A 24350-nucleotide genomic window follows, 5' to 3' on the forward strand; every position below is an offset into this window, starting at 1 on the left:
GAAGGTAATTAATTACAGTTGGGTGTCAATGGTAAAATAAATTGGCTTCAAAAGTTGTTTTCTTATCAAGTGAACTAATATCCCTGTGGTGGAAATCTGGCAACAGTTTACATTTGTATTTTTTTTTTTAATTTACTTTATTGAAGTGTAGTTGATTTACAAAGTTGTGTTAATTTCTGCTGTGCGGCAAAGTGATTCAGTTATACATATATATGTATACATTCTTTTTCAGATTCTTTTCCATTACGGTTTATCACAGGATATTGAATCGTTCCCTGTGCTCTACAGTAGGACCTTGTTTATCCAGCCTATGCATAATAGTTTGCCTCTGCTAATCCCAGACTCCCATTCCATCCCTCGCCCATCCACCTTCCACCTCGGCGATCACAAGTCTGTTCTCTACATATGTATTTTCAGTCTCTTAAAGTACCCTTGTAAATTGTTCCAAAAGAGGTGGTTTTCTGGGAAGATGTGGAGCATAAATGTCAGGTACGTCTCGTGTCTGCCTGGACAGCCTCTTAGGGCTGCTTTCCTCACAGGCAACACTTTCTGGGTTTTGTTTTGTTTTTTTTGACAGTACGCAGGCCTCTCACCGTTGTGGCGTCTCCCGTTGCGGAGCGCAGGCTCCGACGCGCAGGACCAGCGGCCGTGGCTCACGGGCCCAGCCGCTCCGCGGCATGTGGGATCTTCCCGGAGCGGGGCACGAACCCGCGTCCCCTACATCGGCAGGCGGACTCTCAACCACTGCGCCACCAGGGAAGCCCGCACTTTCTGGGTTTTATAGCCTTCATCAGCTCGCCATATGCAAGGCCCTGTGCTAGGGTCTCAGAGTTAGAAGAATCAAACGTATCTTAGAGAAGCATGTAAATGATCACCGTAATACAAGTGACTGTACCAATGAACATCGCTTTCAGCTGCGGTAAAGAAAAATCCCAATTTATAGTGGCTTAAACTGTTGCGGGGGCGGTGATTCTTCTCCAGTTATATCGTCCGCTGGGGAGCGGTTGCAGGCGTTGGTCTAGCTGGCAGCTGTGTTTGGTGCAGCGTCTTGCCTGCCGCCCCCTCCCCTCGGGCCAGGCCCTCAGCATCGCAGGATGGCCCCTCTGCTCCCCGCATGCTGTTGGTGATAAAGTGGGAAGAAACAAAGGTTCCCCAGACCAGCTCCCCTCCAGGCCATTTCCAGGGACAGCTGATTATCCCGCGCTATGCACGTGTGGTCACTCCTGGCTTGCGGGGTGACGAGGGCAGGAACCGGGTGGCTGTGCCCGCCTGTGGTAGCGACAGGCGAGGGGGAAGGGGGCTACGTGCCTTGGGGGTTGTCACGGCGATGCTGCGGGGGCTCAGGGACAGGCCAGAAAGACGAAAGGGAGCAGCGCGTGTGAAATCGTGTAAGCGTGAAGGGCAGGGTGTGTTCTTCCGGCAGCATCTCCCGGTTCTCTTTGATCAGCCCTGAGCAGGCCGTGAGGCCGACCCGACGGGCACTAAGCGTTCACCTGGGGGTCTGAATCTTAACCTTTTGCAGTGAGAAATGGTGGCGCGGGGGATGGGCAGAGTGGGAGAAGAGCGGGTAGCTCCTCTGGGTACAGAGGAGGGATGATAACATTCTCAACCGTAACAGCGCAGTGATGACAGAGAAAAAGGAGGCGGCAGGGGCGATTCTACCGCAGTCAGGGGCTCGCGGTGCGCCCTTGCACGGTGGTGGTGAGGCAGAGCGAGTCGGGGATCCTTCCCAGGCAGCCGGCGGGTGGACAGGGGAGCCAGTGTCCGATCTGGTTTGAGGGGTGAGCTTTCGGTTTCCTTCGTAGATTTGCTGGGTTAGAGCTGGTTTACGGTACATTCGCCTCTAGGTGGTTGGGAACGGAGGACAGGGTTTGATGGGAGAACTGGGTGGTTGGGGTATATATAAATTAGGGAATTCTTGGGGGAGCATGTAGGTACCAGTTGAAATAAAATGTCTGGGTGGAGTCCAGGGTAAGAGGGTGGCCCACTCTAACTCACTGCATGGTGATGGAATTCATGGCAACTTAGGACTTTATAGTTTGACATTTCCTTCTAGAGGATAAGATTTTCTCTGATGAGCTATTAGTAGACACTTGCCCCAGAGTGAGTCCCCTTCAGCTACTGCACTTCCGCCCTTGCTGTGGTTCTCTTTCCTTATCGAGTCCTCGGACTGTGATACCCTGTCATTCCCTGTTTGCAGAGGTCAGAGGAGGAGGTGTGGAGACCTGAACTTCTCAGCTGGGTGTGGGCTGTCCATGGGGCCTTTGGCCGCTTCTGCTTGTCCCCACGTCACCCCCGTTATGGCATGGCGTGATGTGGCTGAATCCGTATACACCACAGCTCACACCGTCTCCGGACCCGGCGTCATCTGAATTCACCTCTCCCCCGTGCCACGCTTGGTGTAGACCATTTGGACTCTGGAGGGAAAGTGTAAATAAGACAGAATCAGCTGTGCTGCCACAATCCCAAAGGAGTTTTCGAAGTTCACGTGTCTTGACAATAAAACTGCCACCCATCTCAGGGGCGTTCACGGTGCTTCTTAAACAGATACCCTACTAATCCATATAGTCCACAAACAGTTATTCAGTGCACCCTACTGACCAAGTGGCTCTTCTGGGCACTTGGGCATGGAACAGTCAACAAGACATCTTAGTATGTAACTACGTAAGGCGGTGTTTGGCGTGAGACAGGAAACTGAGATGGAGTAGTGGCTTCAGAGTGATGGAGGGGATGGGACCACTTTCGAGAGGGTGCCCTGGGGCCCTCTCTCAGGCAGTGATACTGTTCTGAGACCTGAATGAAGAAAAGGAGCCACTCCTGTGACGGAGCTCAAACTTTTGGAAGAAGAGACAAGAGGCCGGTGTTTTCCAGAGAGTAGTATATGAGGGGGGTAGTAGTAGGAAGTTTGGGCAGAGGAGTAGCCAGGGGCCAGATCTTCAGAGTCCAATAAGCTATAGCAAGGAATTAAAGATTGTGTTCTATTTCCAGTACTTGCAGTGAAAAGTCATTAGAGGATTCTAATCCAACGGGTGATGTGATACGATTTTCATTATTCAAACATGACGTTAGGGACTCCCCTGGTGGCGCAGTGGTTAAGAATCTGCCTGCCATAGAGAACAAATGTATGGCCACCAAGGGGGGAAAGTGGCGGGGTGGGATAAGTTGGGACATTGGGGTTGACATATATACACCAATATGTATAAAATAGATAACTAATAAGAACCTGCTGGGTAAAAAATAAAATTCAAAAAAAATAAAATCCATATTAAAAAAAAGAGAATTCGCCTGCCAGTGCAGGGGACACGGGTTCGAGCCCCGGTCCAGGAAGATCCCACATGCCACAGAGCAACTAAGCCCTTGTGCCACAACTACTGAGCCTGCACTCTAGAGCCCGTGAGCCGCAACTGCTGAGCCTGTGTGCCACAACTACTGAAGCCCGTGCGCCTAGAGGCCGTGCTCCGCAACAAGAGAAGCTACTGCAATGAGAAGACCGCGCACCGCAACGAAGAGTAGCCTCCACTCACCTCACTAGAGAAAGCCCGCACGCAGCAATGGAGACACAACGCAGCCAAAAACATAAATTCATTTATTAATTAATTAAAAAAAGAAAAAAAAAAAGGAAGTGCTCCCTGTAATCTGTCAGCCTTCTGTACCGCTGTTGGGTTTAGCAGAGCTGTCTGAGAAGTAGTTTTGTTTTTTTAAAAAAAGCAGGGCTTCCCTGGTGGCGCAGCGGTTGAGAGTCCGCCTGCCGATGCAGGGGACACGGGTTCGAGCCCTGGTCTGGGAGGATCCCACATGCCGCGGAGCAACTAGGCCCGTGAGCCACAACTACTGAGCCTGCGCACCTGGAGCCCGTGCTCCGCAACAAGAGAGGCGGCGATAGTGAGAGGCCCGCGCACCGCGATGAAGAGTGGCCCCCGCTTGCCGCAACTAGAGAAAGCCCTCGCACAGAAACGAAGACCCAACACAGCTAAAATAAATAAATTAATTAATAAACTCCTATCCCCAACATCTTCTAAAATATATATATATATATGTATATATATACCAGCATCTGCCCTTCATCCCAGACCAGTTGAAGTGACATCTCTAAGGTACTTAAGAGCCCCCAGGTGAAGCTGATGCGCAGCCAGGTTGAAGAACCACAGGCGTAAAATGGTACTTAAAGCCTCGAGTCTGGATGCGATCATCCAAGGCAGAGCTGCCTCAAAGATGTGATGCTGCTGTTGGGTCACAAGCAGGCTCGACTCTGATCCCCCTCTGCCTCCAGGTGGCTGTCGTCTGGGGTTGGCAGTGAGTGTAGACGGAGTATGAGGGGTGAGTCCTGGAGGGCTCGAGTCTGTTACGCTCACCACGGAGGAAGGACCAGTGAAGGACCCTGAGAAGGGCCTGTGAGCCGGGAGACAGCGAATGAGAGGGAGAAGCCAAGGGAAGAAACTGTTTCAAGGGGGCCGTCAGCTTGGTCAAATGGCGCTTGGAAGTTGAGAAACGTGAGAATAGAACTATAGGGGGGATTTCACGAGATGGAAGCCATTGGTGACCTGGAGGAGACAGACCTGTTTCAACACAGTGGTTTAGTTGGAGGTCATATTGAACCAGTAGAAGGAAGTGCGTTTGGGTCCACAGATCTTCCCAGCAAACCTGGACCAGTGAGGGAGGCCTCTGACGGACCTGTTCCTTCTCCTTTCCCCGCTTAAAATCCGGCATATCTGTGAGCTAGAAAATTCTATTCAAAGTGACTCTTTTGAGCCCAGTGTTTCATCTTTGGGAATGTGGTACCCGAATCCCCTTATTAAGGTGTGAGCTTTATAAGTGGGTGTGTCATCTGCGCCTCTGTTTCCATTCATGTAAATCTTTTTCTTTTCAGTCTGCCTTTGCTACAGAGGGATCCTCTCCCCAGGCTGGGGGATCAGTGAGTTTTATGTGGTTTCTCTTGAGCAAGGTGGTTCTAGTTGAATGACCTCATACCTGAATGTAAATGAGGTTGTCAAACCCCGCTGCCTGGAACACATTCAGGGCTCAGCAGACATCAATTGGAACTTAGGGCTGAAATCACCTTAAGGCAGACACAGCTTCCCCCCGGGGAGAGCCAGGTCCACATCTGGGGGTCCCTTGGGAGGAGGGCACCTGAGCCACCGGGGTGGCTGGGAGAGCTTGGCCCTTTACACGCCCCCCGCAGTCCCGCCACCCGGACCGCCCTCACCCCCTTGCCTCTGCCCTGCTCTGTCCTCAGGGCTCCCGCTCCCCCGATGCCGAGCCGGGAGGGCTGCCTTGCCTTTGGGTTCCGGCTGCAAATCCTCTGTTCCGCTCTAGTGCTTGCCCCCCGCCCCCGCCCCAAGAATCCTGTCCCCCTGCCCCGGGAGTTTCACAGGAGAATGAAGTCAGGCCCAGCATTTGTGGGGAGCCGTGTTGGAGCCGATTGCACTTCCTTCAGCCTTAGAGAAATAGCATTTTCTGGAACGCTGCTCATCAGTGATGGGTTGCCAGGACAGGAGGTGCTCCCTGGGCCGCACCGCTGCAACTCCCCCCCCCACCGCCCCAAGGCTGGCAGATGGACCTGAGAACTATGTCCCCCATCTAGGAGCAGACAGCAGGTGTGCATGGGCCCCCTGGCAGTTCTCCTGAGGAAGCTGCAGAATTGACATCCCCCCATCCATCCGGCCCACACACGGCTGAGCTGCCTACAGCCTGGGAGTTTGTGCTCTCAAAGCACAACGGGAGGTGTTAAGCCATCTGTTCAAGGAGATTATGGAATTGTTACAGACTTGTAACAATTTATTTTTTTAAATATATAATTCCAGCACGGTTATTTATTCATTAATTCATTCATTTATTTATTTGGCCGCACTGGGTCTTAGTTGTGGCACGCAGGATCTTTAGTTGCAGCATGCGGACTCTTAGTTGCAGCATGTGGACTCTTAGTTGTGGCATGCATGTGGGATCTAGTCCCCTGATCAGGGATCGAACCCGGGCCCCCTGCATTGGGAGCGCAGAGTCTTAGCCACTGGGCCACCAGGGAAGTCCCTGTAAGAGTTTAAAAAGCACATTTGTATCTTCATGTCTCTGAGTGCCACACCTCTGTGTCCTAATTGATCTTCTGTTCATGTGCTAACTTCCAGCACTCCCCTGTACCAAAGCAGGATTTCAAGGAGTAAAGAAAAATCTAGAATGTCCTCCTCGCTGTTACGTAGATGGAAAACTGTTCTTACATCCACACATCAAAGCCTTAACTTTTAAGTCTGTCCTTCTAGGTTATTTTCAGATATAGACAGAATTAGAGACAGTTGCATAATGGATCCTCCGTGTACCCACAAGCCAGCTGTCAACACGCTGAATCTTCCCATTCTTATCTCCTCCATCCCACACACCTCCCCCACCCGCTTTTGAGTTTTCCCTTGCATATTGGGTTAGTAAGTTTCGGCTAAGCGATGCTGCGGTGACGTGGCCCTGACCTCAGTGGCTTCCGGTAACCAAGGCACGTGTCCTTGACGGATGCATGTGGCTTTGCCCTGGGACCAAGGCAGCAAGGCGAGCCTCACCCTGTGGAAGACCCACTCACGGGTGTTCCTGAAGGAGGTCCTGTGCCGACTGGGCCATGACCCAGAGCCGAGAGAAGTGAGATTTGCTAGAAGGAAAAGTCAGTCACGTCAGGCCCTGAGAGGAGCACAGAGGTGTTGTGTGTTCCCATATCGATGGTGTGATGGCGTTCCTATCAATTAGTCTGTAGTCCAGAGGCAGGGAGTCAGCATGTGAAGTTCCCTGATTAGGAACATGTACTCCAGGGGAAGTTAGTTAGCATTTGAGAGACCGTAACTAGGAATCCGCTCTCCCGAGGTCTCAGCAAGGCCTAAGTATAGACTAGAGTCCATGAATTCGCATAAGGATTGCTACAAGTATTTTCATGGGTAACGTGGATGGTTTTTCGTTCAAGTTACGTAGGTTGAGGAGAGGTGTTTTTCATCTCCTCTTGCACGAGGGGGTATAAAACCTTTAGAACCCAGCAAATGGATATCCTTCACCATGGCATTCCGGCTCGAGGACTCGGCCGTCTTCAATGCTCTGCCACTTCACCAAGCATCCTGAGGATTCTGTCACCTGATTGGACCAGAAGGTGGTAGAAATCTGGCTTCCAGAGAGTGTGGTATCCGCCTCCACCCAGCCTTTCAAGTAACTGCTTGTTGCAGTACCTAAAGGAGAGAGAACTTGAACTTCCCTGTGCTAACCATAGGTTGTGTGGCTATGTAGTGCCTCTTTTCTTTGTAGAACATACCACCTAGTAGAGAAACTTTGTGGGAGGGGTCTCGCCTACCTTTAATCATTGGAATTTCCTGGGGTCTACCCATAGGAACGTGGTTGTGGTGAATGGGGCCTCACTGGGCCGTTGACAGTGAAGGGAGTGAGAAGTTGAGAGGGAACCTTTGGATTTTTCTGTTGGAATGGAGGTCATTAGTGTTGTCCCCAGCTACAGAGAGGCCACAAAGTCCTGTGTGTCAGATTGTCCCTGAGTGCTGTTGTTAGGTGTTCCGCTGTCACCAGGAATTGCTTTACCCATCAGTGTGGTGGAGGAGTGTTGAAGGATGGAGGGAAAATGAAAATGTGAGTAGAGAACAGGAGAGAATACAGACGCCTTCTCACTAGCACGCCTAGTGGCCAGTCTGGAAGAGCGTACATATTGTCGAGAGAGTTCAGGTAGTGTTTTCAGCATCCGTAGAAGAGTTTACTTGCTCTGAACTTCCTGGGTACCAGCATCTGTGCATGGATGCTTTGGTGTCATCCTAATCACACCTCCAAGAGGTAGGAGGTATCGTTCATATTTGACAGATGAGGAAATGAAGGCATAACGTTTTGCAGGGTCACGCAGCTAGTAAGCAAAGCCGGGATTCAAATTTAGGATGTCAGATTCCTCGGCCCGTTTCCCTAAGCACCACCTTTGGTTTACATGTGTGGTATTGCAAAGGACTTTTTTTTTTTTTAATTAATTTATTTTTTTGCGGTACGCGGGCCTCTCACTGTTGTGGCCTCTCCCGTTGCGGAGCACAGGCTCCGGACGCGCAGCCTCAGCGGCCATGGCTCACGGGCCCAGCCGCTCCGCGGCATGTGGGATCCTCCCGGACCGGGGCGCGAACCCGCGTCCCCTGCACCGGCAGGCGGACTCTCAACCACTGCGCCACCAGGGAAGCCTGGAAAGGACTTTTTTGTTTGCACTTTTCTCCCTGTTTTCTCAATGTTCAAGAGCATCAGAGTCTTTAAGGTCCAATGGAAGAGAAAGAGAAAGTTTATTCCAGGAACCTCTGCCTTTCAAAGGTATAGAGACTTTTCCACCAAGGTGAAGTAGACACCTGTGTTCTCCTGCCAGAAAACCTTGGGACGTCACTGCTTTGAGTCTCTGTAAAGCGAGCGGTGATTTGGTCCAGCAGGCATCCAGGGCTTCTCCACCCCTTTACACCAGATGAGAGTTTAGGACCACTGCTAGCCTGGATTTAGGCTTGGGGCCAGACAGGAGCTATGCTGCTTATCTGCATGGCGGGGCTTGGAAGTTCAGGGTCAAGTGAATGGTGTGTCTTCTTCTTGTCCTCCAGCACTTTTTCCTTACCTTTACCCTGTCTTCCACAGGGCAAGGTGCCTGCTGTTCCTAGGGGAAAATAAGTTGGAATTGTCTGCACAGCATCCATGCCCCGGGGGAAAATGCCTACCAGCATGAATTTTCAAACCCTGTTCTAAAAGTGCACGACTGGGAAGCCTTTACAGTCTTAGAACTTTAGACCTCAGGGAAGTAGTGGCTGCAGGATAATTATGTCAAACCCAAAGGCGCACCTGAGGGAAGTGGCAGGTGGAGGAAATACGACGAGAAAGGCTTGTTTAAAATACTGGCGCTTTCGGAAGGACTAGACCCTTGTTCTCTTGCTTCCTTCAGTTTTTCTTCTCATTGTTTTCTTGTTGTCAGAAATTTCTAAGACGTGGTCGGGAATGGGTGAGAGAGGAAACGAAAAATCACAAAAAGACAAACTAGAATATGACGTGTGATTCCTCAGCCGCGCTGTTTTGCACAACAATCAGGCTCTAGATCAGGATTCCAACTCTTTCGTCAGAGGTCCCAGGGGTGGAAGGTAGGTCTGTGTGTGACAGACACACGGGGGGAGCGGGGGCCTGCACAGGTATGCTGACCCCTACACAAGGAGCGGGGACGGGGTGCTGCCACACGCACGGCAGCAGCAGCCGGGGTGAGAATGCCGGGCCCGCGGGTGTAGAGCATCCTCTGTAACAGGCTGTAACGTCTGCAAGAGGTTGGTGTGGATGGCACTCATCGGGGGGGGGGTATGAACCCTCTCATCCCTGTTCTCATGGAATTGGGACCCGGTAGACCAGGGGTGACCTAAACATTTTTTCTGCATTAGCTCAAAGGGGAACAGAGGTGGAAAGAAATACTGAGAGTAACCCCAAAGCAAAGGCAGCAGTGAACTAGAAACAGGGACTTCCCTGGTGGCACAGTGGATAATAAGACTCTGCGCTCCCAATGCAGGGGCCCGGGTTCTATCCCTGGTCAGGGAACTAGATCCCACATGCATGCTCCACCTAAGGAACCCGCATGCCACACCTAAGGAGCCCGCGTGCCGCACCTAAGGGGCCCGCGTGCCACACCTAAGGAGCCCACGTGCCTCACCTAAGGAGCCCGTGTGCCGCACCTAAGACCTGGCACAACCAAATAAATAAATATTTTAAAAACAAAACAAAACAAAAAAACAAAACAAAAAACAACCAGAAAAACAGTGAATTAGAAACAGACTGGACCAAGCAGAAGTCTCAGGTCCAGGGGAAAATCAGGACAGGCCAGTGTGCTGCCTAGATAGCTGTCGATGAAAAAAATCAATAAACAATCAATAATAAGAATAGAAAAGAGTGTTACCTGAGCCATCTGAGGACTATAGCCCAGGAGCCAGCTTCGCATATGACCCTGAGAAACTGCTCCAGAGAAGCATGGTTTTCGACACAGTTTTATATCTTGTCAGAACAAAGAACGTCAAACAAGTCAGGGATCCATTCCTTCAGGGTTTAAAAGAAACAGACCAGCACATGCACAGCGAGTCAGCACAGCCTTAGCACCTGCGAAGGCAGGCTTGTCATCAAAGGAGTCCCAGCCTTGGTATCCCAGGAAGGGAGGTATTTAATCTTTGTGTTTTGTCTGGACATTCTTTACTTCTGGTCAGTGTGCCCTTTTCTTTAAAAATTAAAGCAGGTGTACAATGTAGATTTGACAGGCCACAAACAGGTTGGGTTTTTTTTAAGTTTATTTATTTATTTTATTTTTGGCTGTGTTGGGTCTTCGTTACTGTGCGTGGGCTTTCTCCAGTTGCGGCAAGCGGGGGATACTCTTCGTTGCAGCGCGTGGGCTTCTCATTGCGGTGGCTTCTCTTGTTGCAGAGCACGAGCTCTAGGCTCGCGGGCTTCAGTAGTTGTGGCACACGGGCTCAGTAGTCATGGCTCGTGGGCTCTAGAGCGCAGGCTCAGTAGTTGTGGCGCACGAGCTTAGTTGCTCCGCATCATGTGGGATATTTTTGGATGAGGGCTCCAACCTGTGTCCCCTGCATTGGCAGGCGGATTCTTAACCACTGTGCCACCAGAGAAGCCCAAACAGGCTATTTTTAGTTAGCATAAAATTCAAGTTATCTCTTGTATTAGCCAGAACGACCTCCCTAAATCTCAGTATGTGAAAATTTCATTTATCATAGCCTAGCTCTCACCCAGGGCCCCGGACCTTCGGGGCAGGGTGAGCCTCTGGGAGCTCCCAGCACAGGCTAGCCATGCCCTGTGGTCATTGCTTTAGGTCTGATCTGTCTCAGAGTATTCCGTGATTTGGGAACACACAGGGATTTCTCCAGCTTTTATCGCCCACGTAGTCAGCCATCATCGCTCCTCTGTGTTTCCCTGTTACCCCTCATCACAGCCCCTATGGCCTGATTTAAAAGATTGGTAAACACACGGTTCAAATCCTGCCTCTGCCGCGAGCTTGCTCTTAGAACTTCGGTAAACGGTCTAATCTCAGTGTCTCTTTTTCTGTAAAATAGGGACTTGGCATGCTTATCTCAAAGAGCTGATGTGAAGATTAAAGGAGATGAAACTTACAAAGCAAATGCCGGGGTCATAACGTACCAAATGCTTTACATTCATTTTCTCTTCGGAACACTCTTCCCAGGTCTGCAGGGGAGACCAGAGTTAACAAGGACCAAATATGAGGGTTTTTTTTTTTTTGGCCGTACCACGCGGCACGTGGGATCTTAGTTCCCCGACCAGGGGTGGAACCCACGTCCCCTGCATTGGAGGTGCGGAGTCGTAACCACTGGACCGCCAGGGAGGTCCCGAGGATACTTTGAAGGTTCTAGGAATTTGAAGTGTCATGAAGTGTCATTGTAATTATGTATTGACCTTATTCCCTGACTTTTTCTAAATGCTCTCAAGCTCATCTCCCCATTCCCGTATCCACTACGCTGGATTCTTCCTGGTTTGGTTGCTAGAATAAGCTCAGGCTTGGCACTGCTTCTGGGCCAGCCCGACGGGCGTGCCTCCCTAGAGGTAGGCTCTGTTTCGCTCTCCTTCCGTATGACGTGTCTCTTCATTGTGATGCTCTGGAATCTTGGGGCCTTGTTGATCCTGCAGGAACTGCCCCTCCCAGGCTTAGCCAATCCCGAGATGGTAAAGGGCCCGCCTGTGAGTGTGCTTTTCCTATCCAAACCAGCCAGTCCAGAGCCCTCACCCCAGCACCTCCTTTATCGGGCTGTCTCTCTGAGATACTCTCCCGCCGCCCTCGTACCAGGGGACTACCCCAGGGCCGGGTACCAGACAACTAGGGCCAGCCCCTGCATGCCAGAGCCCCCTGAAATGACTCCAACTAGGCAGCCCTAAGCCTGTTTACCCTGCCTCGTCTGTTCCCTTCTGGGGGACCACAATACATGGGGCTGTGTGGAATCCTGGGAAAGCTATACTGAAAACCGGAACTAATCTGGTGATGATCTCATATTGGCTATTGGGTCACGTGCTACCCTCTTGCGCCTCTGGTAACCTAACAAGGGGATTAAGTGACAGTGCTCAGTAGGTGGCCACTTGAGCAAGCTGGTGCTGGGGAAGGTACAGAGAGATTAAGAGCTGATTCTCTTTCAGAGGGAACAGGTCTCTACCTGTCTCTACCACTGCGCCACCAGGGAAGCCCAAGTTTACGCAACTTTTATTTACGCCTCTGATAATTTCGATTTCATGAAGCAGGGCTTCATAAGGTGATCTGGCTTGTGAGGATATGGAGAGGCTGGTGGGAGAAGACATTATAGGGATACGTGTCTTAAAAATAGATTGAGGGGCTTTCCTAGTGGCGCAGTGGTTGAGAGTCCGCCTGCCGATGCAGGGGACGCGGGTTCGTGCCCCGGTCCGGGAAGATCCCACGTGCCGCGGAGCGGCTGGGCCTATGAGCCATGGCCGCTGAGCCTGCGCGTCCGGAGCCTGTGCTCCGCAACGGGAGAGGCCACAACAGTGAGAGGCCCGCGTACCGCAAAAAAAAAAAAAAAAAAAAAAAAACAGATTGAAGAAGGTCTAAAAATATGAAAAAGGAAAAAGGGAAAGATCATTGTAATTTGAACTCTAGAGCTAAAAAACATCATTCAAGAGATTAAAAAATTAAACAGTGCGAGGGAAAAGAAAACATATAGAAATGAAACAGTTGGGATCACTTAGCACTAGATAGTATTCATAGGACTAGTGTAAGGGGTAAAATGAATAAACACATATTTTATTTTTTATTTATTTTAAAATTTTATTGGAGTCTAGTTGATTTACAATGTTGTGTTAGTTTCAGGTGTACAACGAAAGTGATTTGTTTATACATATACATATATGCATTCTTTTTCAGATTCTTTTCTCACATGGGTTATCACAGAATATTGAGTAGAGTTCCCTGTGCTCTACAGTAGGTCCTTGTTGGTTATCTGTCTTATATACAGTAGTGTATGTATGTTAATCCTAAGTTCCTGATTTATTCCCCCCCCACCACGTTTCCTCTTTGGTAACCATAAGTTTGTTTTCGATATCCGTAAATAAGTTCATTTCTGTTTTGTAAATAAGTTCATTTGTAAGCACATGGTTTTAGAGTGACAGGAAATGAACCCTGAAAGTTGTTAATGCTTAGAAAAGAAAGCATTCATAATAGGAATCCCAAAGTTGGCCAGGTTGCTTGCTGAAAAATTTAAATTAGAAAATTAAATCTTTTTGATTGGATAATGTAGAACAAATGGTCAATAAGCAGGTAGCAAACGGTGAAAAACTACATGTTGAAGCAGAATCATCAGAAAGAAAACAGTAGCAGAACAGCCATACATGCGGTATACTATTCATGATGGAAACAAACTAAAACTGTGTTTTTCTGGAAATCTATGTATACGGAGCTAAATGCTTTGAAAAATTTCAGGAACTATTGGCTACAGACTCATAACAGTCACCTCTGGAGACCTGGAGTTGAAGAGGAGGTGGGTGGTCAAGGGACCTTTTCATCAGTATTCTGTGAAGTTTTCCAATGAAAATGTACTTTCCATATTGAAGAATGAATCATTTTTTTACAACATACAGTTTTGATGGAAACTTTCAGCTGATGTTTATGTGAGCCTCTTTGGAATATAACTCATCCTCTGGGCCACAGGGCATCCTATCACATTTGACTGGTGCCTCTGCAGTTGTGTATTTATTTGTAGGCAAGGATTCCAGATGGAGTGTGCATACATTGTACCATGTTATATTAAATAATATGAATAAATGAGAGGTTGGTTTTTTTTTTTTTTTTGGCCGTGCAACATGTCTTGTGGGATTTTAGTTCCCCAACCAGGGATTGAACCCGGACCCTCAGCAGTGAGAGCTCGGACTGCTAACCACTGGACTACCAGGGAATTACCAAGAGTATTTTTTTATATGGGCAGGGTCATCACAAGAGGTAGTGGTGAGCGGCACTTCTCTCAAAAGCATCATGATGTACATGTGAAGAAATTGCACGTTTGTGACTTGCTGTAATGGATGGAATAGGAGCCCACAGAGGTTCTCTTGGATCTCATTCAGGAGGATGTAAATACAAGAAAAACTAGAAGGCCCGTGTCCAGCATGGCATGGCTCCAAATTGGATGGTAGCTAGCCTCGTGTCAGGGCTGTTTAGTTAGAGTGACAGATGGCGAAGCCAGATTTCTTGGGAGACTGTCATCGGTGTGATGCGCCCCCTATGCCCTCACCCGCATGATACATGTCCTCCTACCTGCCCTACAGGTGCAGAATCAGAACAGAAAACCCAGCAATCGTGGGATAGGAGGCTACTCTATTAGAACATTTGTACATCCTAGTTTCGTCTCTGGATCCTAAGTTTTTGTTTTTTAAATATATATATATAATATTATATTATTATATTATATTATTTATTTATTTATGTTTGGCTGCGTTGGGTCTTTGTTGCTGTGCGCGGACTTTCTCTAGTTGCAGCGAGCGGGGGCTACTCTTTGTTGTGGTGCGTGGTCTTCTCATTGCGGCGGCTTCTCTTGTTGCGGAGCATGGGCTCTAGGCGCGTGGGCTCAGTAGTGTGGCTCGTGGGCTCAGTAGTTGTGGCACGCAGGCTTCAGTAGTTGTGGCATGCAGGCTCAGTAGTTGTGGCTCACGGGCTCTAGAGCGCAGGTTCAGTAGTTGTGGCGCATGGGCTTTGTTGTTCCACGGCATGTGGGATCTTCCTGGACCAGGAATTGAACCCGTGTGCCCTGCATTGGCAGGCGGATTCTTAACCACTGCACCACCAGGGACATCCCTGGATCCTAAGTTTTTGAAGTTTGTTTTTCCAGTAGACTTTGCCATGCTCAATCTTTTGGGCCCCAAAATTATATGCATAGCCTTAGAAAAATTTAAGGAACACCAAATAAGTAAGGTATTAGCATTCTGCTAAATCCTTCCTAGTTTGTAAAGGATGTTAATGTGGTTCTGAGATAAAAATATGAGCTTTGCTTTGCGATTTATCTGGGGAGTCAGTTGACTGAACTTGAGTAAATTATTCACTGCTTCATTATAATTCACTAGGACTGAAGGTTTCTGTCTGGTGCATTCAGCTGTCCATTGCAAAAGAATTGCTGTGTACTCAGTAAAGCACTGAAAGTGTAGAGACTGCAGATGAGATATAAATTTTACAGTGTACTTTCCACTAACAAAAATTATTTATGCAAACATCAGAAGGAGAAACTGGCTTTCAAGAGGCATCTACACTTTAGTGATTTTTAATCTCTTAGTGGGAACACATTACTAACCGAAAAAAAAAAAGCATTACTGCAGACAGCCATCCTAGAGTCTTGTAATGATTATCTCTATGGCTTGGAGATAACATTTTAGTAAATGGAAGTTTAGTTAAGATTCTAATAAAAAGAGCTATTATCATTGGAGAGTAAAAACTGTAGCCTAAAGTATTTTAAAACTAGAAATTAATTTTTTTTCTGCTAGTACTGAAATCGTGTAGTTTATTGGAACAGATGCTACAGAAGAGGTGGGCTATGTGAAATAGGTGTGTTACACTTTTAGTGAAGATACTTCATAGCAATGCTACCAAACAGTAATAAAATCATGGCTTCAAGACTTTTACGTAGTCTAACAAATTCAGCTAATCTTATGTTTTCTCTACACAATTCCTGCCAAAGTCAATCCATCCTTTACAGTCTCTGCTTGCTCCCCTGTTGTCTCCTGATACTTTTGGTCAGAGGCTCATTACCAAATTTGTGAATCAGGCTTTGTTGTGTTAAATAAGATTCCATTATCAGATTCTGTTTCCAGATCTCTGACCATTAAAAAATCCTTCCTCCTTAATGCCTGGCATGGCTCTGATTGGCCCCTGTCTTCTGTGATACGGGCTGCTTTACTTATAAAGTCTGATTCCTCTGTAATATGTTTTTTCCTCAAAAGTGAAGCGTTCACATTTCTGCTGCTTCCTTTTTTTGCATGAACAGAATTCGACAAGCTTTCTCCATCCTTCATGTTACCCTCTGGAAACCCTAACTGACCCATCTCCCTCTTTAACCATGCCCGGAATCAGCGGAAGCATTCCAGGAACAGCCAGGTGTGCGAGGACCAGATGGGTTCAGGACCCGATGCTCAGCACGGTGGTTCTCAATCCTCTGAGCGTCTGAGCTCTGGCATCTCTTTACAGAAAATGCACGGGTGTGGAGATACGTTCAAGTGGATACAATTTCAGTAGATTACTGGGACTCCCTATTCGTTCATAACCTTCTGGGATAAACCACCTTGACTGTCGTGCTGAGGCCAGGCACAGGAGTAACCGGGGCAGCTTCTTGGTGGCCACATAGACCTGGGCCGCCCCCCGTACCCCTGGAAACTGGTATAAAGCAGAGAATCAGGAGATCTGAAGCTGAAGGTTTTCCAGAGTTATTTCTAAGCGGGATATATTTTAGAAATCAGATTTTGAAGCCGCTTTTCAATAATAATCCCATGAGTGAGGGGTTTTTTTCAGAAGCTGATTTCACCCCCAAAAAATGCATTTAGTTGGCTTTTTCCTGGACAGACTTGTTCAGACATGGGCATCCTTTCAGGATGAAGGGATTGTGAGATTTATTTTTTATTTTTTTCCCGTATGCGGGGCTCTCACTGTTGTGGCCTCTCCCGTTGCGGAGCACAGGCTCCGGACGCGCAGGCCCAGCGGCCATGGCTCACGGGCCCAGCCGCTCCGCGACATGTGGGATCTTCCCGGACCGGGGCACGAACCCGTGTCCCCTGCATCGGCAGGCGGACTCTCAACCACTGCGCCACCAGGGAAGCCCCAGGGTTTGTGAGATTTTAAAAACAGTCCGTTGGCTTCTCTCTTGCAGGCGTTTGTCAGATGAAGCCTCTTGACTAGCTTGATTTGGGAATGACTGAAACCTAGTGGAAAATCAGAGACATAGGTTTTGACCACTGACCCTAACGGGTGGGGGTTTTTTATGTCTGTTTTGTGGACTATATGGCATCTTGGAACCTACAGAAATGACAAGGCGGAAAAAATGTTAACAGTTTGTGGATGTGCCGTTTAACCAGATCATCGAACAAAATATTTGAAAAGAAGCACTCAGCCCTGTGACCCGGTGTGCTTTCATCTTCGTTTATCTTCCTGTTTCTTGATGTCTGTATCCTCACTGAGTCTTCCCCCATCTTCCCACTGTACCATCATCTGCCTGGTTCTAGTGTTTCGGAGCAAGCCTGTACTGGCTTTGGATCCTAATGAGGCTCCTGGGGAGGGTTTGGGGGAGCGGGGTGGGGAGGGGTACACCCTCCTGGCACAGAGGCATCCTATCATGCATTTTCCCTGATGGCCTAAGACGACGAAGCGTTAGCTCCGCCGCACACAGAGCTTCTATTTCAGCCTAACAATGACCTCAGCACCAGGCTTGGATGCGTCGGGAAGAGCCGGGTAGATCTGGCCCAGAGGGATGGACTTCCCAAACGTATGGCATCCGCTGCTGAATCTTACTGCAGTAACGGGATACAGCCTTTGAAGGACCAACGTAAATTTCGTCTGGCTCATCTCCTGGGTGGGAGGGGAGGACGGCTGGACTGGCAGGCGTGTGTTATTTACAAGGTGTTTTCCGCCTCTTCCCCTTTCAGGTTATGGCCACACTGTGCCCCTGTCCGACGGGGGCAAGGCCTTCTGCATCATCTACTCGGTCATCGGCATCCCTTTCACCCTCCTGTTCCTGACGGCAGTGGTCCAGCGTGTCACCATCCATGTCACCCGCAGGCCAGTCCTCTACTTCCACGTCCGCTGGGGCTTCTCCAAGCAGGCGGTGGCCATCGTGCACGCTGTCCTTCTCGGTGTGATCACTGTGTCCTGCTTCTTCTTCATCCCGGCCGCGGTGTTCTCCCTCCTGGAGGATGACTGGAACTTCCTGGAATCCTTTTACTTCTGCTTCATTTCCCTGAGCACCATTGGCCTCGGGGATTATGTTCCCGGAGAGGGCTATAATCAAAAATTCAGGGAGCTCTACAAGATTGGGATCACGTGTGAGTATTGGGGTTCACAGACACTGCCCCCGCCGGGGCTCTGTTGGCAGTTCCAAGCTCCACCTCACCCACTCGTGGAGAGCCGCTCATCAGAGCCCTGACTGCTTCCATGGATAAGTTTTCCATTTTGCCACCTTCCCATAACCTTCATTTCATCATGATTCCTTTCAAAATGCTTTAAGCAAAAGCCTTATTACTGAGAATTATTGTTTCCCAGGCACCTTAAAAGTACCCGTCAGTTTCTTACTAGTAATGTAAGAGACACTATAAATGACAGCACAAGAATGCACCACACAGAATAACTTGATAATCAACTTTTTTTTTTTTTTTTTTCTCGGTACGCGGGCCTCTCACCGTTGTGGCCTCTCCCGCGGCGGAGCACAGGCTCCGGACGCGCAGGCCCAGCGGCCACGGCCCACGGGCCCAGCCGCTCCGCGGCATGTGGGATCCTCCCGGACCGGGGCACGAACCCGTGTCCCCTGCATCGGCAGGCGGACTCCCAACCACTGCGCCACCAGGGAAGCCCGATAATCAACTTTTGATTTTAAAAAATTGCTCTACTTTATTAACTATTTTAAGCTCAAGAAAACCAGGACTAGGATTTAGCCTGTTAACAATCCATCATGTTCTTTCATTTACCAGGAAAATCGTAAACCAGTTGCTCATCTCATTTGTCCATCTGGTTCTTTTTTGAAGAAGTTAGACCATGTTTGCCGCTTTCAGAATTTTATATGTGGAAAATAGGCATAAAATTCAGATGGCCAGTGACTTATAACTTAAACAATATTTTAAAAATTCAATATAATGTCATGGAAAACTTAGAAATCCATTGGCAAGAAACTATTTATTTTTGTGTGTCTGTTTCCTGTCTGTTCACAATGTGTAGAATTACATCATACTGTATGTACAGTTTTGTTTTTGAATTTAATTGAATTGAATGTTTTTATCCAGCAGGTTCTTATTGGTTCTCTATTTTATACATATTAGTGTATATATGTCAATCCCAGTCTCCCAGTTCATCTCACCACCACCATCCCCTGTACGTATAGTTTTCATTTCTGCCTTCTCAGGAATTTTTCAAGACTCAGCTCATACCATGTCTTCTAGGAAATCACAGTACATACTCAGGCAGCCAGATGTTCTGGCCTGGCCCTATCCTGTAGTCTTAACATGACAGAAGGATTAGTTGAACTGTATGTATTTTCACTTTTCTATGAAACCATGCTCACTCAGGACAAAGGCTTCACTAATAAACACCCAGTGCTTTCAGCAGTGCCTGGCTACCATACAAGTTCCATAAATATTTACCAAATGGTTACAGGAGTGATTGCACATTTCCTCTAGTTACCATATTTAATATCTGCATAATATTTTATTGGGTGCCTATACCATCATCTAGTCCTGCTTCGATCAAATATTTGTTTGTTTATTTATTTATTATTTTTTAAAATAAATTTATTTATTTATTTTTGGCTGTGTTGGGTCTTCGTTGCTGCGTGGGCTTTCTCTAGTTGCGGTGAGCGGGGGCTACTGTTCGCTGCGGTGCACGGGCTTCTCATTGCGGTGGCTTCTCTTGTTGCGGAGCACGGGCTCTAGGCACACAGGCTTCAGTAGTTGTGACACGCGGGCTCAGTAGTTGTGGCTTGCGGGCTCTAGAGCTCAGGCTCAGTAGTTGTGGTGCACCGGCTCAGTTGCTCTGCGGCATGTGGGATCTTCCCGGGCCTGGGCTCGAACCCGTGTCCCTTGCATTGGCAGGCAGATTCTTAACCACTGTGCCACCAGGGAAGCCTTCCATCAAATATTTAGATTGCTTCCAGTTGGGGGGCATTATAAATAATACTGCAGTAAATACTTTTGTATGTTTACATGTTTTTCTACTTTGTTATCTTTCCAGGAAGTGGGCTGGCTGACCCAAAGTGAACATGCCCTTTGGTGACTCATAGATCATGTTGACCCAGTGCTTTCCAAATGGCCTTATGAGTTTACAGTACCACCAGAATTACCTAATGCAAGACTTTCTTGTCTTGCATTAGGGTAAAATGTTTACCTCCTTCTCTGAATTTAATTTTTTCATGACTTAAGAGATGTTGAATTCGTTTCTGTAATTAATTATGGTGGCTAGCTCTACTTTTCTCTTGTGCTAATTGTTTGCTCATAAATTTTGCCCAACAGTTTAATGTCCTCAATGTTTCATGTAGTACTAAATCCTTACAGAACGTTTTAAGGCTTGTTTCCATGTGAATTGTAGTTTTCTTAGGCTCTCTGAATAGTGCGTGTGCCAGGTGGAGCAAATGAACGTTCCAAAGGTATATTAGTTTGTGGATAGGCTAAAGTCCCGCAGCTTTTGTCTGAAACATCATGGCTATTTTTGTCAGCCCTCAAGAGTTCGACTACATAGTGGATAAAGGAAAAGGAGGAGATTAGCCATTAGTCTACTAACAATGTCATTGCTATTTCTAAAATATGCTATCTTATTACCAAACCCTAATAACCAAATTCTAAAGATACTAGAAAACTGTCACTTTGCATTCTTGACGTAATCAGCCTCCTTGTTCCAATTATGCTACCGATTCTGACTTCCCTGGTTCATTTATTTTCTGAAAATAGTCCTCAAACGTTTTACCATTTGGGGTCATGAAACTGGAATTTTTGTTACTCTTTGAGTTTTCATTTTCGTGTTTTTGTTCCTTTCCCTGATGAAAAACATTTTTTTTTTCTGAAAACCGATTTTAAATGCCTTGGAATTGACTTAAAATTACCGTTTTCCTATCACGGATTCCAAGGAATAGCACTTTACCTGAAGCAACGGGTTATCTTTCATTTTGGAGTCAGAAACATAGTATTTGAGGAATGGTCCGTGTGCCCCAGAAATGACTGGTCACATAATGGAAAGCTTAGTCTGCTAGCGGGGCCCCAGTGAAAGTGTAAATAACCACACCCAAAGACCTTGTAAATATCCACATCTGTTCCTTTTTTTTTTAATATTTATTTATTTATTTGGTCACGCTCGGTCTTAGTTGCAGCAAGCGGGCTCCTTAGTTGCGGCAAGCGGACTCCTTAGTTGTGGCATGCGGGCTCCTTAGTTGTGGCATGCGAACTGTTGGTTGCGGCATGTGGGATTTAGTTCCCTCACCAGGGACTGAACCCGGGCCCCCTGCATTGGGAGCGTGGAGTTTTTTTAACCACTGCACCACCAGGGAAGTCCCTCCACGTCCATTCTTAAGGGAATTTTCATTTAGCTTAAACTGTAATTTCTACTGCTAAAAGCATTGAGTGCTGAAAAGGGTGGCAAGCTTTGTGCCAAGCACTCCTGATAATACGTCAGAAACTCTTCGGAAATGTCACTGGCTTTTTGAGAAGCACTGATTATGCAGTGGAGGGGAGGTTGCCCTTGGGCGAGCACAGTGTGTTATCTCTCTTTAACAATGCCTTATCAGCCCCAACTTCTTTTTTTCCCAAAATCACACCGTGTGATTCTGACTCATCCAGGGTTGTAGAAGGTTAAGTCATTCTTTTTTTAAATTTATTTATTTTATTGAAGTATAGTTGATTTACAATGTTGTGTTAATTTCTGCTGTATAGCAAAGTGAGTCAGCTATACAGATATACATTCTTTTTCATATTCTTTTCTGTTATGGTTTAACACAGGATGTTGAATATAAGTTCCCTGTGCTGTACAGTAGGACCTTGTTGTTTATCCATCTTATATATAATAGTTTGCATCTGCTAACCCCAAACTCCTAATCCATCCCTCCCCCTTGGCAACCAGAAGTCTTTCCTCTGTGTCTGAGTCTGTCTCTGTTTCATTGATAAGTTTATTTGTGTCATATTTTAGATTCCACATATAAGTGACATCATATGGTATTTGCCTTTCTCTTTCTGACTTACTTAGTTTGATAATCTCTGGGTCTATCCTTGTTGCTGCAAATGGCATTATTTCATTCTTTTTTATAGCTGAGTAATATTCCATTGTATATATGTACCACATCTTTATCCATTCACCTGTCGATGGACACTTAGGTTATTTCCATGTCTTGGCTATTGTAAATAGTTCTGCTATAAACATTGGGGTGCATGCAACTTTTCAAATTAGAGTTTTCTCTGGATGTATGCCCAGCAGTGGGATAGCAGGATCGTATGGTAGCTCTATTTTTAGTTTTTTGAGGAACCTCCATACTGTTTTCCATAGTGGCTGTACCAAATCTACATTCCCACCAACAGTGTAAGAGGGTCCCTTTTCTCCACACCCTCTCCAGCATTTGTTATCTGTAGATTTTTTTAATCATGGCCATCTGACTGGTGTGAGGTGATACCACACTGTAGTGTTGACTTGCATTTCTCTAATAATTAGCGATATTGAGCATCTTTTCATGTGCCTGTTGGCCATCTGTATGCCTTCTCTGGAGAAACGTCTATTTAGGTCTAGGAGGTTAAGTCATTCTCCATTTTTCTCTGGGTCGTCCCTCTTTGACCCGTGGAATTCAACACATCCCTAGAAATTACAGAAGTGGCAATGGATTTATTCATCAGCAGATGGGTTGCGTCTTGCGTGGCTTGATCGCACTGAGACGCTGTCATTTCTCTCACACAGGTTACCTGCTTCTTGGTCTTATTGCCATGTTGGTGGTTCTGGAAACCTTCTGTGAGCTCCACGAGCTGAAGAAGTTCAGAAAAATGTTCTATGTGAAGAAAGACAAGGAGGAGGATCAAGTGCACATCATAGAGCACGACCAGATGTCCTTCTCCTCCATCACGGACCAAGCGGCCAGCGTGAAGGAGGACCAGAAGCAGGATGAGCCTTTTGTGCCCCCCCAGTCACCGGCCTTTGCCGACGGTGCCGCGAACCAGTAGGCTTAGGGCTTTGCCGCGCTGTCCCAGAGCGCAGGCTCCGGGCAGTGGGCGGAGGCTTCACTTCGCTCATTTTGATGAGTATGTAAAAGCCAAGGTGACATTTGAACAGATATCTACTGTCTGCAAGATTTTTTGTATAATGGAGCAAAGGAAGCTCTTACTCTGGAGGACTGTCTTAAATCCGAGAAAATGGGGTCTGTACCCGTCATTCATATATGACAAAATTAGCTCGACTTTACTAATAGGTGAACAACACTTGAAGCAGGGTGCCTCTGTGGAGAGAAGCAGATTTTATACTTTTCGTTGGGGACTTTGGGATTTGCATTTAAATCATTTAGCTGATGGTTAAATGGCGACATTTATATTTAAAAGCAAAAAAGAAAAGCATAGAGATGTGTTTTACAAATAAGTTTATGTGTACTGGTTTGCATGTGCCCATCTGAAATCATTATTTTTGTAGACTCTAAGTTAAACCAACTATTTATAATGACTAGATAACCATTAACTGTGTACATATAAAGTATAAATATGTTTATATCCTGTACATACGCTGTAGGTCACCGGATCCCAGCACACTTCTTAACCCAAGACTGTAGAGATTTTCCCTTTTGATTTCTCTTTATACTGAAGAATCAAAAGTTGCTGCAATAAAATAAGGGGAATAACACACTTATGAGTGAATGACTTTAGTATTCTGCTACAATAAATGTTTCTACCCTCTCGCAGTAGTATGGTCTCAGATGTCTAAAATGTTTGTAAGCATTTCTCTGGAGGTGAACAAGTAACAAAGAATATGATTTTTTAAAGAAAAAAAAAAAGAAAGAAAAGAAGAAAAAGTTAAGATATTTTGTTTTGAAAGTGAATTATGATTTGCTCTCACCTAGTACTAAAGCACAGAACCGGAACACAGACGCCCCGAATGAACAGATTCTGTCAAATGAGTCCGAGAGTTTTTTTAATTTATAAGTTGAATAAATAAAAATGTTAGTTGGTTGCAGTCGTATGCTTCAATATATCAAGAAAAGTTTTCTTCCACGTAGATAATAGGTATGCACTCTTTGGTAGCAACCATAAAGGCAACATTTAAATGCCGTACACAGGACGCTATTAGGAATTTTAGAAGAGAAAATTAGACCCTGTGTGATGACGCACGCTCAGTGACCCACTAGCCAAGTCCCAATCTCCCGTGCCCAGTCGATGATGCTTGACATGTTGGTAAAAGTCAGCATCCTGCTGGTGAGCCAGCTGAGCGGAGTATCCTCTCCTTGGGGCTCCCACGGAAGCCTCTTCACCTCCTTCACTGTGGGCCCTGGGCACACCGTTACCAGCTCTGTCCTGCTCGCTGCTGTTAGCCTTCAAACATTGTATCCCCTGACTTAGAACAGGGCCCTTCTTTATTGTATAAAATCCCATCTCGTCTAAGAGTGGCAAAACCATGAGAAGGAATGACATCCACTCTGTAG

General features: G+C 47.0%; 1 protein-coding gene across 1 annotated transcript in view; it reads left to right on the plus strand.

Moving 5' to 3' along the window:
- The window catches only part of KCNK1 (potassium two pore domain channel subfamily K member 1), a 49724-nt gene extending 25844 nt beyond the window's left edge, over nucleotides 1-23880 (plus strand). The window contains exons 2-3 of the mRNA XM_027093984.1: nucleotides 17641-18036; nucleotides 22628-23880. Coding sequence (XP_026949785.1) covers nucleotides 17641-18036; nucleotides 22628-22887 — 656 coding nt within the window. The 3' untranslated portion in view covers nucleotides 22888-23880. The remainder of the gene's footprint in view (nucleotides 1-17640; nucleotides 18037-22627) is intronic.
- The last annotated feature ends 470 nt before the right edge of the window (nucleotides 23881-24350 follow it).

Source organism: Aethalodelphis obliquidens, unplaced genomic scaffold (assembly GCF_003676395.1).
Source record: "Aethalodelphis obliquidens isolate GAN/ISIS:26980383/991018 unplaced genomic scaffold, ASM367639v1 scaffold87, whole genome shotgun sequence".
NCBI classification, from domain to species: Eukaryota; Metazoa; Chordata; class Mammalia; order Artiodactyla; family Delphinidae; genus Aethalodelphis; species Aethalodelphis obliquidens.